This window comes from Aythya marila, assembly GCF_965140915.1.
Source record: "Aythya marila genome assembly, chromosome: 2".
NCBI classification, from domain to species: Eukaryota; Metazoa; Chordata; class Aves; order Anseriformes; family Anatidae; genus Aythya; species Aythya marila.
The window spans coordinates 95,940,586-95,958,913 of record NC_139043.1 but is presented as its reverse complement, the minus strand read 5'-3'; the positions used below and the strand labels follow the sequence as shown (position 1 = coordinate 95,958,913).

The 18,328-nt window shown below is 37.3% G+C and overlaps 1 protein-coding gene across 1 annotated transcript in view; it reads left to right on the top strand.

Annotated features, from left to right (window-relative positions):
- Positions 1–18,328, top strand: part of LOC309875709 (dynein axonemal heavy chain 5-like) — a gene marked incomplete at both ends in the record, with an annotated part of 145,765 nt that overhangs the window by 43,571 nt on the left and 83,866 nt on the right. The window contains 10 exons of the mRNA XM_082755382.1: positions 393–592; positions 704–857; positions 3,042–3,308; positions 3,519–3,647; positions 4,075–4,290; positions 5,846–5,992; positions 7,615–7,787; positions 10,252–10,430; positions 13,771–13,958; positions 15,166–15,360. Coding sequence (XP_082611508.1) covers positions 393–592; positions 704–857; positions 3,042–3,308; positions 3,519–3,647; positions 4,075–4,290; positions 5,846–5,992; positions 7,615–7,787; positions 10,252–10,430; positions 13,771–13,958; positions 15,166–15,360 — 1,848 coding nt within the window. The remainder of the gene's footprint in view (positions 1–392; positions 593–703; positions 858–3,041; positions 3,309–3,518; positions 3,648–4,074; positions 4,291–5,845; positions 5,993–7,614; positions 7,788–10,251; positions 10,431–13,770; positions 13,959–15,165; positions 15,361–18,328) is intronic.

The following is an 18,328-nucleotide window of genomic DNA, read 5'->3' as shown; positions in this document are numbered from 1 at the left end:
CAGACAGTCATGTTGCCTCCACACACTCTGTTCTTAGACTGCTTCCTGGTTTTGACTGGTAATGCGAATTTTCCCTAACCCCCCTCAGTGGATATATTAGACTTCCAATCTCAATATGTGCAGAGAGGTAAGTTCTGCCTGCAGGTTTACTGAGTTGGTGAATTTTCAAAAGTGTAAGGTGACCAAGTGCCCATAAACTATTTCATTTACAAATAATTCTGTAATAAAATCTAGTGGTATAGCATAATAATTTTGAGATGTTTTGATGTATATTTCCATTAGCTAGAGCTCATACTGAAATCTGGATCTAGCTAATGAATTTTTATTGCCTTTAAGAGTGTGCATTATGCTAGCCTTAGAGGAATACCAATTACTAGTTTAATTTTACATAGGATATATGCATCAGCGCTGTTAAAGAAAAGGATATTGAAGCAAAATTGAAGCATGTCATCAGTGAATGGAGTACTCATACTTTCAGTTTTGGCCAGTTCAAAGCACGAGGAGAACTCCTTCTGAAAGGATCAGATATATTAGAGAAAATAGCCTTGGTGGAAGACAGCCTGATGATATTGGGGTCACTCATGAGCAACAGGTACAAAAGTTAAAATATGCATGTATTGTGTAAATCTATTCAAAACCAAAAGTAAACAGTTATCATCTAAGGGGTTTGTTTGTTTGTTCCCTTTAATTGTTGTTTATACAGGTATAATGCACCGTTTAAGTCCACTATACAACAGTGGGTTCAGAAGTTGACCAACACTGCAGAAATAATTGAAAACTGGATTGCTGTACAAAACCTCTGGATTTACCTTGAAGCTGTGTTTATTGCTGGAGACATTGCAAAACAACTACCTCAGGTATGCTGAATTATGATAATATGTCAAAGGCTGTATGTTATAACAAGAGATTAGCCACATCACAGAGTTTACTTAAAAAGGCATTATAATAATAAAGGTTTGTGGGTTATCCACAGGCACTTCAGAAGAAGTTTTGCCAAACTGAGGTCTGTCTGGTTGAACTGCATAGAACTTAGTGAAACCTAAAGGAACAGGATTGTTTATAATTCAGGCTCAACTGTCCTTGTCAGCTTGCATTATTAGTGAATCATATGATAGCACAGGGTTCAGTACTATTTAATGGTACAAAACTGGTTTATCATGTCTTCCATATATGGAAATGTTCCTTTCTCCCTATGTCCATGTTAGTAGGCTCTAAGTTAAATAATAATGCAACTTTCTGTATGTTCTGTACTTCCTAGGACTCAGTATAACTAAGTCCCACAAAGAAATGCTGGGACACTTGGGCAACTGTATGTATTGTAATCTGTGTGAACTATTGCAGTCTCTTCAAAAGGCAGTTTTGGCCTTCCATGAAGGCAGCTGCGAAAGATTTAAGAAATGCTCTGACTTCCTGCAAGAGAGAAATACTAGAACAAGTCATCTTCCCTGTTGCCTTTCCTAGTCAGAGGCTTTCATATCATTTAAACACACCACAGTTTAGTACCTTCTATGAGGGATCAACCAGGTCTATAGCTTAACAAAACCAAAATGATTTGGAAATTATTAAATACAAATTTATTTCAGGACACACTTTTTATAATTAAACGCTTACCATTTCCAAAAGTAACATTAATTTTTGTAACTTAAGTAAAGCTTTCTTAACTGTTATGTAAGATAATACGATTTTTTTTTTTAGTTCATGAGATGTGTTTATATTTTTAATATTTATCAGAGAATCAATAGGCAGTTTCTGCAGATGAACAAATACCACAGAACAAGTGAGGTATTTGCTAACTGCTGAAACTGCTTTTTACAAGGATGATATGTGAACTACTATTCTGGAAAAAAGCAAATGTGATTACTGCCTTTAAAGAAAGAGGAGAAGGAGGAGGAGGAGGAGCTTGGTGGAGAATTAATCATAGATTTGGTGGGCTTAATTGCAATACCTGCATGAATACCGCAACAAAAAAACAAGTGGTCTGTAAGCATTTGAAAGTTAACAAGGAGATTAATAACAGTTGGTATGGTTTTATTAGGAGCAAAACATATCAAACAAATCTAGCTTATTTTTAGTGTGGATAGCATGCTTTGTGGATAGAGGGAAAAAAAGTAGTTGCTATATACCTAGATAGGCTTTTGACACTCTCACAGTACTGTCAGGAAATTAGTTTTTGATTGTTGCTCTGTAGCATACAGGCAGAAAAGTGAAATGCATGAACAGAAATAACTGATAGCAAGAATATTTTACTATTTTTTGGCTAAAGAAACACATAGATAAATATGAGAGAGAATGGAAGAGAGTGATAAGAATGAGGTACTATCCATGATATACAAGAAAAGATTCAGCAAGTTGGGCTTGTTTGGCTTGAAGGAGAGTTAAAACTGAGGGGAAGACCTGTTTTGGATGCTCTCTTGATCCATACTTCTAGCTCTCTGATTATTTATGACCTTGTTAACATTTCATCTGTTGTAGGTGAAGAGTTTTTACAGTTGGTATATCCAGGGTAGAAAAATATTTACTTTCCAGCTCTCAGTAGTTGAGAATTTGTCTCCCATCGCCTACCTACAATACTTCAGTAGTGCAGCAGTCGCAGGCTGTTTATATGGTTTTTGTTAGTAAAGTATTACTACTAAGTTACTCCTCATAACCTGTGTGGAGCTGTCCGTATTGCATTACACTATGTTGTGTGCTGCTATTAGGAAGACTCATTTGTGAGAAGGTTGCTGTTTGTTTTTTAATGCAAGTGTGTTGGAATCCTTTTATATGGACAATTTTTTGGTGCTTAGCATGAAGAAAAAGACATTTTCAGAGCTATCACGTTGGACTCTTTCTCTTGCAATTTGAACTTTGATCATATAAACACTGATTATTGTAAGCATGCCTATAAATATTCATATATTAGCAAAAAAAAAAAAAAAAAGACTTAAAAAGACTTGAGCTGCAGAGGAAATGTTAAACTATTACCTTGCCTGATGCATTTCTTTGATTTTTAGAAATTGACAAATATTAGGAAGAACTAATGTATTTTTCACATACTCCAGGAAGCCAGAAGATTTCAGAACATTGATAAATCATGGCAGAAAATCATGCAGAGAGCCCATGAAACGTCAAACATCGTACAGTGCTGTGTTGGAGATGAGACTTTGTCACAGCTATTGCCACATTTGCTGGAACAATTGGAAATCTGTCAGAAATCCCTGACTGGGTATTTAGAAAAAAAACGGTTAATATTTCCAAGATTTTTTTTTGTGTCTGATCCTGCTCTTCTGGAAATCCTTGGTCAAGCATCTGATTCCCATACTATTCAGGTATAAGTAATAAAGCAATATTGTTCCTACAGTCGATATTAGTAAGTGAGTACCACAGAGCGTTATTTAGTTGAGTGAATTTTTTTCATTTGTGGAAAACCTACAGAAGGGTCTAATACATAATTTAAAAGTAGAGTAAGAATGCCATATCAGATCAGTTTATGCAACTTTTTTTCTTTTTTCTTTTTTTTTTTTCTGATTCTATTGCAGGCACACTTATTAAGTTTGTTTGACAATGTTAACCGAGTTGGATTTAATGAAAAAAGCTACGACCAGATTTTGTTGTTTGAATCTCAAGAAGGAGAACAGGTCAATATTATTGAACCAGTTATAGCTCAGGTAACAGCAGTATAAATTACACTTTTTCATGACTTGATTTAAAGTAGATTTATGTTGTAGTGACCAACAGTGTTGCATTGTGTTACAATTTGACTAGCTGAATGAATACCTTCCAATGTGAACAGCATATTCAAGGCCGGAAAGGACAGGAGTCTTGTGTCATTCTGTAACAATTACTTTAGCTGTTTTTTCCATCAGTGCTGATATGAAGTGCTAAATCCATCACTATAAGGGCACACAGAAATGCAGTGGAGCAGAAGGAGGACAGGAATCTTTTAGGTTAGAGAATAACATAAAAAAGCAAAGAGAATAGCAAACAGGGGAGTGGGAGTTTGAAGGACTGGAAAAGAGAAGTCACACAGGGCTGTTTCTCCTTGTGAATTATTCATAAACTAATTCTTTAAAAGTATTTTCTTGTTTGTTTCAGGGCAATGTGGAATTCTGGTTAGGTCAGCTGCTGAATGGGATTAGGAAAACAATCCACACCATCATTAGAGAGGCATCAGTGGCCATTAGCGACTCAGGATTTAAACTGTATGATTTTCAGGCAATGTTTCCTGCACAAATAGGACTTCTGGGAATTCAAATGATTTGGACCAGAGATGCAGAGAATGCACTGAACAGTACCAAAACAGACAAAAAGGTAGTATTTAATGAATCTCTGGGGATTAATTAAAAATATTGTTTGGATCAGTACATATTGTGAAAAAATAAAGTAATTCATAGGAAAAAGCAAAAAATACAAATTAAGTAACCTGAATACAAAATTAACTAACAGGAAAATAAAATAATTAAAAGTGTTAAGAGGTCACAAATCCCCCAGCATATGCTTTAAAATTGTTTCTAATCCTGTGATTTTTCTCTGTTGTTTTGACAGCACATTAATCTTGAGAAGAGCTAATTTGTCATTTTGGGAATACAGTGAATCTCATCCTATTACTTTCCCAAAATCAGATTTGGAAAGAAATAAGAGCTCCCCATATTTGGAGAAATATTTGAACTTTATGGGCTTTGGTCTACTGTAACAGAATGTGTTAGAATCTGCAGTTAGTGTGCTCTATATTTTTTTAGGCAAGGGAAAGAATAGAAGCTATTTGAAGAGATGCTGGTTTCATCTCAAACACTCGAAGATATTGTTAACAGCAAGGTGTTACTAATGTAATAACACTGATTCTCTGAAGTAGGAAGGAGAGGATACAAACTAAAGAGTTGAAAATTACTGTTAATCAGGAATATACAGTGAAATGAGACTAAGAAATAGTAACACCATAGTACAATAAAAGAAAGTGGAGGAGAAAGGTACTTTGTTGTACTTTCAGAGTAAATTAAAACAGACTCTAGACTGTAGAGAATACCATTTAGTGCCTCCTTTTCTGCATCATACAAAATTTAAAAAGGGTGCAGACCAGTTTTTAAAACTAAGTAGACTCAGATTCTTTTGCATCGCCTAGAAGTTTGTTGGACAAACTTTATATATTTTTGAGGGGTAGGGAGATTCTATACTGCTCTGTTACTTTTGGAGTGTTTTTAGCAGTTGTTTTCTCAGCAAGCAAGGGGAGTTTTAGGGTTTGCATATATTCACAGAAAGCTTGTGTGATTGTTCTCTCACATACTTGGAACAGGAATAAATATGAACTGCCCTTTCTGACACCTCAGTGCTTAATGATTTATTGTGTACCAGGAAAATCACTGACATAGGCTGACACAGTTTACCTAAATCTGTACTGTATAGTCATTTTGTATTTTGTGGAATTTTGAAACAGAGTGTGGTACCACATAAGAAATTATTATTTCAGCAGTGGCATTAGAGTATGAGATAGATCTCTAGGTTTCTGTGCCCTCCCTGAAGAGTAGATACTGGTCAGGCTAATGTTTAATACCCAAACCCAAAGGCTTATGGTTCTGAAAAAGTACATGCAATCATTTGAAGTTGTAATATATAGTAGAGGGAACACTAATCTTGGAATAAAATCTCATGTGACCTGTTCACCTAGATATATAACGATATTGTACTTTGTTGGGCTAGGAATGTGTACATGGAAGGCAGCCTGCGTATCCAAATTTAGGATTCTAAACCTAATAAATACAAAGAAAGTCATAGATTTCATGAGCACAGGTGTTTGCAGATTTTTTTTTTTAAACACTGGAAAAGCAAATTATTTTTATATTAATATGACTGTTCTTGCTATATGGAAAAGGTAATGCACACAACAAATCAGAAGTTTTTGGAGCTTTTGAATGATTTGATCGATATGACAACACACGATCTGACAAGAATGGAGCGCACAAAATATGAAACTTTAATCACTATTCATGTACACCAGAAAGATATCTTTGATGACTTGGTAAGTTTTTGAAGACCTTTAAGGGACTTTCTCTATGGAAGCTTTTGTGCATATAATTTATAAACAAATCTTACAATGTATTCTCTTTGAGTAGCTCTGATATTAGTGCTGTGATATAGCATATCTGTTCTACTCCGTTTCATTTCATATAGATGTCATGCAGAGATAAGGGTGAATTATAGATAAGTTCATGGATTCAGGCTTACTGCTCTTCAGTTTTTAAAGTGGTTGTTGATACTCACGCAAAAATTCATTGCGGGCAAAAAGCTTAAATTTTTAGAATTAAGATGTTCTCACAAATTGAAAATTTAATAAATTATTTAAATAAAATGTAAAAAAAAAGAAAAAATGGCCCTTTAGTATTGCTATCAATTGTATGTTTTCCATTCTGGCCTCTGTGTTGATTTAAGGTAATAGTTATTTGAAGATTAAAGCAGTGAGGTTTCACATGTTTGAAATGGATAGCGACAATACCCAGAACAGATATTTAAATGTTTTGTTTTATTTTTATAATTGGGTTGCATCAAATTTCCATTAGATAAGCTTTTTCAATATATGAAACTATATTTACAAAAATGGGAGTAAAATAACTTTCAAAAAGCTTGCAGTATGTAAAGGTTAGTAATACAATACAACGCTGTTTAATTTGTATGTGTACTTTAGGAAGATAAATATTAAATGCCTGTGTAAAGAAAGAAAATCATCAAGAAATACTAAAAGTTGGAAAGAAAACTGCCAGGTTCTAAGTTAAGCAAATGGTTTTATCCTGTGCTCATAATTTTTGATTTTCATAATTGGTTTCTTAATTGGACATTTCATTATGAATTAATGTAATGTCATATTGTAACAAAATTGAATCACAGAAAATGGGCTAATTTTAAAGGGTCTATATGTGAAATAAAAAATCAGTGAGAAATCCAAGGCAAGGATCCTTAATTGATTCATCTAATATTATCCCATTCTGTTAAAACATCCTATTCCCTGCTAAATGTTTTTTTTTTTACTTTTTTTTTTTTTTTTTTTCGATTAAGAGAAAGTATGGTGAAGTGGTTGGGAAACCATAATCTCTCCTTCCCCTTGAAGTATATCTACAATGCCAATAACCACATATTTTGTAAGAGAACAATGGTTTCGAGATCATGTGTCAAATATAATGAATCAAGATCTATTAATATACTACAGTTCTAAACATGTGGCGACTTCATACAGAAGAATATATCCCAACTAAAGAAGTACATAGACGTGTAGAATGCATTTCATCTTTGTCTAGCATTTAATATTTCCATGAGTAGTGACATCATGGAGTGTAACCAATATTATTGCTTAGCTTTTTATGAAGCTTACCATCCTTGTTCTTCAATATCTTTCTACAACAAAATCCACAATTTCTCTTCACAATTCAGAGGAAAATCAAAGTGATCAGAAAGATTAAAAAGGATCAGATTAAGTCATACAATGAGGTTTGAAAAGAATACTGGATGTCTTGAATCCTGACTCATTTTATGTTCAGTCTTTGATCTCTTGAATTTATGCATAGCAGATTTTCTTGTGTAGGGAGAACAGAACTGAAGATGAATTTGTTATACTGTTTCTGTATTAATAATATTTCTCTTCTATTGTAGGTCCGTATGAATGTTAAATCTCCATCTGATTTTGAATGGCAAAAACAGTCTCGATTTTATTTTCTCGAAGACTTGGATAAATGTGTTATCCAAATCACTGATGTAGAGTTCACCTACTGCAATGAATACTTAGGGTGTACGGACAGACTTGTTATAACTCCTTTAACTGACAGGTAACTATAAAAAGATGGCAGTATATAGTACTTGAAGCAAAGACTTATTTTCTTTAACTTTCATGAGAGTCAGAATTCATTGGTTTGCAGTATAGTGCTGCAATATTGATGCCGAACAGCAGAGGCCAGTGCTTATATATTCATTTAGAGAAAACAGGCACCCCAGTGAGGGACCCTGACTTTTCTCTGAATGTTTGTTTGAGCTGTGTGTGCTGTGGTAGATATTGAAAGCTTACTTGTGCTCAGGGTGACCATAGCTGAGTGTTATAAACTACATCCACTAAACAAAGTGGATCTACATAACACTATGTTGCTGCTTTCAGTAAGCTAATAGTTGCATTTGAATTTGGGGTTATGGCAAATAATTAGTTTGAAGTCATCCGAGAGCTAAAAGTCAGTAACTTAGGACATTGCCTCGAATAACTAGTAGAAGCATGGTTTAAAGCAAGGCCCATGGAGTGCAAAAAGAAAAGAAAACAAAACTAAACAACAAAAACATAAGTTTTGAACACAAAATTTATGGAGAACTTTTTATTGCTGGAGAGTTATGCATCACAGTACAAACTCTGGTATATGCTTATTTTCCTGAAGTACTCAGTAGCGCTTCACCTAGGCAAGAGGCAGTTGTATTTGTGATGCCAAAACTTGTTACGTGTGAAGAGGAGTGTCAAAATACTGTGCATGTTCAGTTTGTTATGTGAAGAATGGCTGCAAGCTGTTGAATTAATGCTGGAATTATCTTTGCACTCTCTGTATTGCAAGATTTTATTTACTTATTAAGTGAAATTTCAGACTTTTGCCAATTTCTGAACTGAAATTATGCCCAGTGAGCTATTTAGAGAGCCAAAGCCCTGTGCTTGGATACCTAGTTTTTAATATATATCACACATCTGCCAAATTCTATGTAATGTACCTTATTATTCCTATGCTAGATAGAGATCTGTTTGCAGCAGTAAACATGCATTTGATTAGTGGGTATGGCAGCACTACCATGGAGACAACATTTTTACCCATTAAGAGACAGTATCAAGAAAATGCAGTTATTCAAAATTTGTTCACAGAATTAAAATGCAGCCTGATTGGCTAGAGATTGGTTCAGGATACAATGTCACGTGAGATTGAAAACTAGCACAGAGTGGCATTTTGGAAGAAAATGAGTCTTTTGCATGAGCTTAGGCTGTAACAATAGCAAAATAAACCCCACAGGTATCTGTTCTTGGCCAAACCTACAAGATCCAAGCAGAGCTGCAGAGATTGGTGGCTATCTACTGTGATGTACTGAAAGAGTGTTTGAAGCAGGGATATTTTTTAGTGTTGTTAGGGGAAACCTATGTACCTAAGTAGTATTGTGTGAGAACAGAGTTAATTCCCCTTATAGGCTTTTCCTTTTTAATACTTTAATGCTGCCATATGGACTTGTATGAGCCCCTGACAATTTTCAAATAATAATATTTGTGCTTTCTGTTAATCATCTTGGAGTCGAGTGCTGTTTGGCTAATGACCTTGTGGTCAGAAGGATTCCTGAAGTACATAAGAAATACACTACATTAAGATGGTGGGCCTGAAATTGAATGCTCCTGAGCATCATGTCAGACACAGACCATGTCACGGCAGTTAAAATAAAAAGAAATGCAAGTGCTGTCTTCTTTCTTAGGACTTTTGCCATGTAGGGATTTTGTCCTTAACTCTGTTTCAGCAACAGAACTGTTAGGGACTGTATTTTTTCAGTGTTAACTGAGAGCCTGTTACTGATTACAGTGTAATAAGGCAATAAAGCATTATTACTGCCAGTGTTACGATGAGCACTGTATTACTTTATAGGAAGTTATACTAGACATTGCCATTTGTTTCTTTTCCAGTGCCCATTTTCTCTCCCCAGACATATCATAAAGTTATTGAGTATCACAGGGTTAAAATTGTTGGACATGGGCTTGCTGGGATTTTGGAACATTATAGGTTAGAACAGTAGCCTTCTTTCTCCCTTCACTAGTCTCCATGCTATCTGGGGAGGCTGTGAATTAACCTTGGGGATGTCAACCCAGTACTTACCGCAAGGAAGAACAAGTATTTCTGCCCCCTCCCCCAGCTCTATATAATGCAAATGCTGTGGTTACATTAAGGGACCTTAAAGTAATTAATAGCAGAAAAGGATTGATCACAGAATCCCAGAATGGTTTGGGATGGAAGGGACCTTAAAGCCCACCCAGTTCCAGCCCCCTGCCATGGGCAGGGAAACCTCCCATCAGCCCAGGTTGCCCAAAGCTCCATCCAGACTGGCCTTGAGCACCTCCAGGGATGGGGCATCCACAGCTGCTCTGGGCAGCTTGTGCCATTGCCTCACCACCCTCTGAGTGAAGAATTTCTTCCCAACATCTCATCTAAATCTCCCCTGTTTTAGTTTTAAACCACTCCCCTTGTCTTATCATTGTCTGTCCTAGTAAAAAGCCGCTTGTTCTGTCTCCAGGTGTTACATCACTCTGGCACAGGCCCTGGGCATGAGTATGGGTGGTGCGCCTGCAGGGCCTGCAGGGACAGGGAAAACAGAGACAACTAAAGACATGGGAAAATGCTTGGGAAAGTATGTTGTTGTTTTCAATTGTTCAGACCAAATGGACTACAGAGGATTGGGCCGTATCTATAAAGGTAAGAAATAATCTGGTTTGTTCATTTTACAGTCATCAGTTTTTGTCTCTTCATTAGTTATCGAGGGATATTTTCTTCCCTATTTTCTCACATTTCCAGATGCATGTTTATCAGTTTGGCCTGATGTTTGATTTTTTTGGTTTTGTTTGTTTTGTTTTGTTTTGTTTTTCCCATGCTTTCCATTTTTTGTTTGTTTGGTTATGTTATAAACATAACCAAACATATAAGCATGTTTGTTTGGTTATGTTATAAACAGAGCTCTAAAGTCAGTTTTGCAAGCAGTGGTCAGATGATCCAATGTCTGTGAACTGCATGATGTCTGTTTTCTTGTATATAGCTACAATGGCTTATATGGACTTGCAGACCCAAGAACGTAACCATTTTCTGTAAGTGGTAGGCTCTTAAACAGAGCACAAGTTATCATAAAAATAATTTCACTGTTGTAATACTTCCTGAACATTGAAAATATAACCTGGAGATCATTGCTATTTTTAATTAAGAAATGAGCAGAGCTGGCCAAGATTTTAATAGAAGTAGTTTTTGTATTTGATTTTATATTTAAAAGCTTAAGAGTATCCAGTTAAGCTTTTCTAATGAAGACAGAAAGCCTGAAAGCTATGCCATATTTGAATTAAGATGATTTTATATTTAATTTTTCATCTTTCTATCCAGTCTCCTTTGTGGTCTTACTGGGTTTGTGTATGGCTGAGTTTGATCAAGTAGTACATTTTTAGAAGAGCTGGGTTAAAAACAGGACTAGGACTAATTTCGCTGGACTTCACTGTTCTTCTTCCTAATCCTTTTGTTCCTTTACAGACATTTTTGGGCCTCATTAACTTGTTAATTTTCTTTAATGGATGTATTAAAAAAGGAAAATGGGAACAAGTAGAACAGAGAAAGAAGGAAAACAAAAAACAAACACCAATTTGCCAAATATTTCTGATAATGGCTCTGAATTTTTTGTCTGTCTAGTTATGCATTCTGCAGAATGCCCTGCTTCTCAGTAACTGTAAATTCAAGACATTAGCACCATTTATAAGAATGTGAACATAAATAAAAAATATTTCCATTCTTGCTTTGTTTGCCTCAGGCAGTCTCCATCCCCTATTCCTCTGAACCATGATCCATGACAGAAGGGATGCATGGAGCTTTGAAAAGGTGCTGGTATCTCTCTCTCTCTCTCTTAAACAGTCAAGAAGACACTCCTACAGAAAGAGAGGATAAAGTGCTCCCTGCTACATCAACCATATCATTTCCATATCACTAATCTGTGGTAGCACAGCTGCTATTGGAAAGCTGCAGTTGGTAGAGCTTGTGACTGTCCTTAGCCATTGTAAGACTCTATTCCCTGGTCCTGAGCTGGTCCCATAAAGAGTCCACTCTTAACAGATGTTTTGCTGTGTCACAGGAATGAAGTGTTTCATCACTGTCTTCGCTTTAAGCATTAGTTAGCCTTTTAGTTAATTTTAAGGTTTAGTTTTGATCTTTTTAGGTGAATTCACTGCCTTGGGTGAGGCTGAAGCTGGCTCCTGTGGTACTCGGATGAGCAGTGGGAGCAGAAAACAGTTTTCACAGTATCTCATTAAGTCACACTGGGATGTGGGTTAAAGTTTCCTAGAAGCTTATGACTTCTTGTGCTGAACATATTATTGTAGTCCTTACCAGAGGTAAATACTATGTATCTGACTAAGGCCAGATCATTGCATATCAAAAGAGAAAATAGTCCCCTAGAGGTCAGGAACTATGTAAAGCTGCTCATTTATATAATAACAAACAGATGCAGGAACATTTCTCAGCTAGAGACTGAACTAGCTGTGTGTAGCTACTTTTCAGTCAAGGTCACAATTTTCAGTTTTTAGTTGGGTGTCTGTGAGTGAGAAAAAGGTGGGATTATATATAGCTTTTCCCTTTCCCTTTCTCCCTTTTCCTTTTTCCATTTCCCTTTTTCCCTTTCCCTCTCCTTTATGCACAATATGACAGTGCACAGCAAAATTAAATTGGCTCTAAGCTGTTATGCAGCTGACAGTTTGCTTGCCATGCCTTTGCTTGTGTGTATGTGGTGCTATGTTTGTGTGTGTATGTTCTCTTTCTTTCTTTTTGTCTGTCTGTCTTTCTGTCTTCACTGCCAGAGGGAAATAATTTTGCAAGAACTTAATTAATTCAAAACTGGAGGATATTGGCCTTGCCTGAGAGTCAGGTTTCCCAATGCCATGCAGCAGGTGGCATTACAGAACAAGTGATATTCTTCCTTCCCCAAGGAAAAATTGCTTGGCTAGAACTGAAATCATCCTTTAGAGAAAGCAATTTCAAAAAATACATTTGATATACAGGTAATAAGTGTAGGAGATATTATGATAAGGGACAGAGTCTCTTTGTTAAAGAATGTTCAGCTTTAGGGCTTTTCCTTGCTATATCCCTAAGAGTAGATATTGCTGTTTATTAAATCAAGTAGCAAAAACACTTTTTTTTTTTTCATTTTCTTTTTTCTTTTTTTTCCTCAGTCTGGGTCCTAATAGCCATGTAGTATATGAAACAAATGGAACCAAATGAATTTGAAAAACATTTGCTTTTTTTTTTTTTTTTTTTTTTTTTTTTTGCAAGGGAGCAGCAAGACTAGGGCAGCTCCATGATAAAAATTCTGTATTGGGGTTTACTTTCATCAGAGATGAAATTGAGCAGTAGGCCCAATAAGACAGATTAAAGTTTTGTGCAATGTTACATTCAATTTCTTTAATAGTACCTGTATGTACTGTATGTTAGAGCTGTCTTCATATGTCTTAAGCCCAGCTAAGCTCCACTAGGCCATTGGGATGAATTAAGCACCTCTGAATATTTGTTTGTAGCACTAGTTAAGGTGTTCATCCAGGACCTTGCTTGACCCAGGCAATAGAAACACTAGTCAGCTATGGGCTTCGAGAAAGAAGATTGTAATTCTTGCATAGACATGCTAGCTTTTGTCTCTTGTGGAGTGGATGTGCAAGTGCAGGGGATTACACAGCTTTCCTGTTACCTCTTGGGAAAGCTGCTACTTCTTATTCTTCAAACATGACACAGAAGAAGTAGTGTTTGACCCTCCAGAGGACATTAGTTTCATGATGTTTATGGATACTAATACTCTGTCTAGAACTCCATGGCCTGCTACAAATGATAGTTGTGTGACTTCAGATCCCTTTTACTCTTCTTATTTTCAGATTTGTTTTACTCTTTTCCTCCTGTTATATAGAATCTGATATATACATATAAAGCTATATATATAATTTATATATATATATATATAAATTCTTCTTGTTTGATCTGACGCACTGTGTTTAACCAAATATTTTCCTTATTGCCTTTTTAGGTTTGGCCCAGTCAGGTGCATGGGGTTGCTTTGATGAATTTAACCGCATTGAACTTCCAGTTTTATCAGTGGCTGCCCAGCAGATATATATTGTACTTCAGTGTAAGAAAAATAAGAAACCTCAGTTCATTTTCACTGATGGTGATGTTGTTGATATGGACAGAGAATTTGGTATATTTCTGACGATGGTATGTATGTGCATAAATAGCACCAGTATGGACAATCTTTCCCATTTCATTGCCCATAGAAGTATCCTTGTTCAAATCATTGGAACTGTCTGTTAGAGAATAGTGAATAGGATTTGAACAATAATTTGGTCTAATGATAATAATGATATTTTCTCTTGCCAATATTTTTAACTTGAATTTAGGACTTGGTATATGCAGTCAACATTAACTACATATTTTACTTTTTTGTTCAGTATTTGATAGATTGAGATTAAATCCAACCATCTCATATTTTTAATCAAAGTCTTTCAAAATGAAACAGTAGTAGTTGACTATTGGAAGGACTACCATAGGTGTTCTGGTCAGTATTTTACCACCTGTGAAGAATTTTTGACCTTAATCCTTCTGTATGACAGGATGAAGGAAGTCACCTTCACTCTGGTTCACTGACCTCCCAGAGATTTATCTTTGGTGTCTGTGGACTGTTTCTGTCAGTGAAGGAGGCAAAGAAGCAGGAAAGTGTAAGCGTACTCTAAAAGCATCTTTGTATCTCCCCCTCCTTAGCTGTAGGCTACATATGCAAAACTGAAATATTTGTCTTTATTGTAAGGTTTCCCATCTTTGAGAAGCTGTTAATGTTGTCACTCTAAGTTTTAAAAGAAAAAAAAAAAAGACAATTTGACAAATTAACTAGTAGTGTACCAATGCCAGTAAAAATGCAGTGTAAAAGCAGCTGGAAGAGTTTAAGAAGCTATCAGTGCATAGCCAGAGACTACTGTTGTCACAACCAACCCATGTGGTAGTCATATGAGTGACTTAGACATCTTCAGTGAAAGGTCAGATTGATTAATTTAAATTAAATGCAGTAGTGGCTTGTACTGCCTGACTAACTTTGGACTCAAATGGTCTGGATAATGCTCACAAGGGGCATTAACCTTCAGCACTGGAACACTATCAAGACCCTAAGGAAATAACTTTTTTAAACAGCTCCAGCAAAATCCGTAAGTGGCTGTCTGTTTATGTCTGGTGTCTTTGGCATCTCTAAATACCCACGTGATACTTCATGAACTGCAGTACTTGGACAACTTAGTAGTGATGAGTAATTGTGACGCTCTTTAGTTATCCAGTGGATGTGCTCCTGTGCTTGCCAAATAATTACCAGAAAAGATAAGCCTTCCTATCTTGCTATCGTTAAGTAATATTTTATTTTACATTTTGCATTTTTCAGAACCCGGGCTATGCAGGACGACAGGAACTTCCAGAAAATCTGAAGATTCAGTTTCGCACAGTTGCTATGATGGTGCCTGACCGTGGCATTATTATGCGAGTCAAGCTGGCAAGTGCTGGTTTCCGAGACAACCAAATCCTTAGTCAAAAATTTTACACACTCTACAAACTCTGTGAAGAGCAGTTATCTAAACAGGTAAAATAAATATTTGTTTAACCATATGCTGTCACTAGAAGGAAATGTAGAGAATCTACTTTCCTAGGATATATAATTATTTTGACACTTGGGAACCTAGTCATTTTTAGGGTTGTCAGTTTCAAGTTCCAGCAATAGAATTTGAAATTATACTGTTATTTTTATATTTCAAACTAGTTTGTACAGTAAAGGAGGTTTAAAATTAATTCTTAAATTTAAAATACAGTACAGATAATGGTGAAGATATGGGGAACAGCTTGCAGAACTCTACAGAACTTTGTAGAGGACAGGTTTTTCAGTCTCCTTACCTTAGGAAGACTAGATATATTGGAGAGTCAGTGTAAGAATTGTAAATAACTGAAGAGCGCCTAGAAGGCACTGTCTTACTGAATGCTGTCAGACCTATTAGAATTAAATTTCACCAGGGACATCAAGGGCAACAAGAAAGGCTCTATAAGTACATCAGTGATCAAAGGAGGACTAGGGAAACTGTGGGCCCTCTAGCCATGTCACCAGAAGGCAAAGGCATGGACTGGAAGAATGATGAACCACCCACTGCAGGAAACAATCAGGTTCGAGATCATCTAAGGAACCTAAATGTGCACAAGTCCATGGGAGCTGAGGGAACTGGCAGATGTAGTTGCTAAGCCATGTCCATCATATTTGAGAAGCTGTGACAGTCCAGTGAAGATCCCACTGACTGGAAGAGGGGAAACATAATCCTCGTTTATAAGAAGGGAAAAAAGGAGGACCCAGGGAACTACAGGGCAGTCAGTCTCACTTCTGTGCCTGGCAAGACCATGGAGCAGATCCTCCTGGAGATTATGCTAAGGCACAGGCACTATTTTCCATTGAAATTTCCTCTGTTACTAATTTTGACCATTGTCTCTTATTCTCTGCTGGACTCATTCCAATGTCAATTAGCTGACTAACATGGAGAAAAAACAAAAAGATCACTAAGACCTATAATTTTTCAAATGATTCCAGACTTCATCATAAACATGTAATCTGCCTTCCAAACTTCACAGGAATTTATTAAAACTTTTTGTCTTAATGTTGCCATATGCAAATAAGATTCTTGGCAGTACCTGGCTGAATACTCACATCTAAGTTTGTAAACTGGTAACAACTTGGCACCTGCTGGAATCATAGAAAATGAGGCTGGACAGAGCCATCCATATACCTGCCTGGAGGAAAAATCAATTCTTAGCTAAATAATTTGCTGTAAATGTTTATGACTCTCCTTAACATTTTGCATTGACAGATGCCTGAGCTTTCCTAGGCAGCCTGTTCCAAAGTTTGATTTTCTTTATGGTCATAATGTTTTCCCTAAAGTTGACTTGAAGAATTTCCCATGCTGTAACTAAATAAATTGCTTCTTTTCTTTTCTATTCCTTATGCCTTCCTCTTTGCAGGATTTTTTTGCATGTCAAAGACTTATTGTAACTTATCCTCCATATTTACCCTTTCTACTTCTAAAACCAACTTTGTTTTACTTCTTTCTGTTATAGTATGTTTTCTAGTTAGCTGATATCTTTGTTTTCTATATTCTCTTCAGTAGGGTTCATCTTCCAGTGTGGAATCCAAGCTTTGGCACAGTATTAAAGTGCCAACCACAATATAAAGGCCTTTTCAACTGTCCTAAAAAAGTCACTTGCATTTTTATTGTCTTCTATAGTTGTAGATTTATGTTATTGGTGAGTTTGGGGTTTTAGTCCAGTGACAGATACTTTTGTCAAAAGCTTTCTGCATCTGACTCATTTTTCCTCTCAATAAGGAAGAGTTGCTCCTCTTTTATATTTTTGCAGTTGGGTATTTTTCATCTGTGTAGTATTTTTCTCTTTATTTAAATTCATCCTAATGCATTGGGTTTACATGGCAAGCTTTTAGTGGCAGAGGAGCTGCAGGGGTGGCCTCTCTGAGTAGAGTTCAGCAGCTGGCCCATGTCAGATCAGAGCCAGCTCCAGCTGGCTCCAAAAGGGAGCTGCTGCTGGCCACAGATGAGTGAGGCTGGTTGGGCCTCTGGGAGAGCAGATTGAAGGAAGGGAAAAAACTGCTGTGCAACAGCAGCTGGGAGAGAGGAGTGAGAAGCAGCCCTGCAGCCCCCCAGGTGGGTGCAGCAGGAAGGCTGGAGGTGCTCCAGGCAGGCAGCAGCAGTTCCCCTGCGGGCTGTGCAGGGAGAGGCCCCTGGTGGAGCAGGCTGTCCCCCTGCAGCCCATGGGTGCCCCATGGAGCAGATCTCCACGCTGCAGCCCCCCCGTGGGTGGAGGAGCCCCCTGTGGAGCAGGTGGATGTGGCCTGGAGGAGGCTGCGGCCCATGGAGAGCCCCCGCAGGAGCAGGGGCTCTGGGGGGAGCTGCTGCCCACCCACGGGGGACCTGTGCTGGAGCAGTTTGCTCCTGGGGGATGGACCCCGTGGGACGGAGCCGTGTGGGAGCAGTGCTTGAGGAGCTGCTGCCTGTGGGCAGCCCCCAAGGATCAGTTGGGGAAGGATGGGATCCCGTGGGAGAGACCTCACGTGGAGCAGGGGCAAGGAGTGACCATGAAGGAGCAGCAGAGATGAAGTGTCAGGGACTGGCCACAGCCCCCATTCCCTGTTCCCTTGAGCTGTTTGGGTGGAGGACTTAGAGAAGGGTGGATGAGGGGGAAGGTGCTTTTAGTTTGCTTTCAGTTCTCATTGCTCTAGTCTGTTAGTGATAGGCAATAAACTACATTAATCTCCCTGTGCTGAGTTTTTTTTTTTTTTTTTTTTTTTTGCACGTGACAGTAGTACATGAGTGATCTCATGTCCTTATCTCAACCCCTAAGCCTTCTTCATTATATTTTATCCGCCTTTCCCTTTGAGGAGGCAGAATGAGAGAGCGGCTGAGGTGGAGTTTGGCTGCCCAGCCCAGATAATTTATTGAATTTCTCTTGGTCATGTTGAACTGTAGTCATGGTCTAGTTTACCACCTCAGTATCACCTGGAA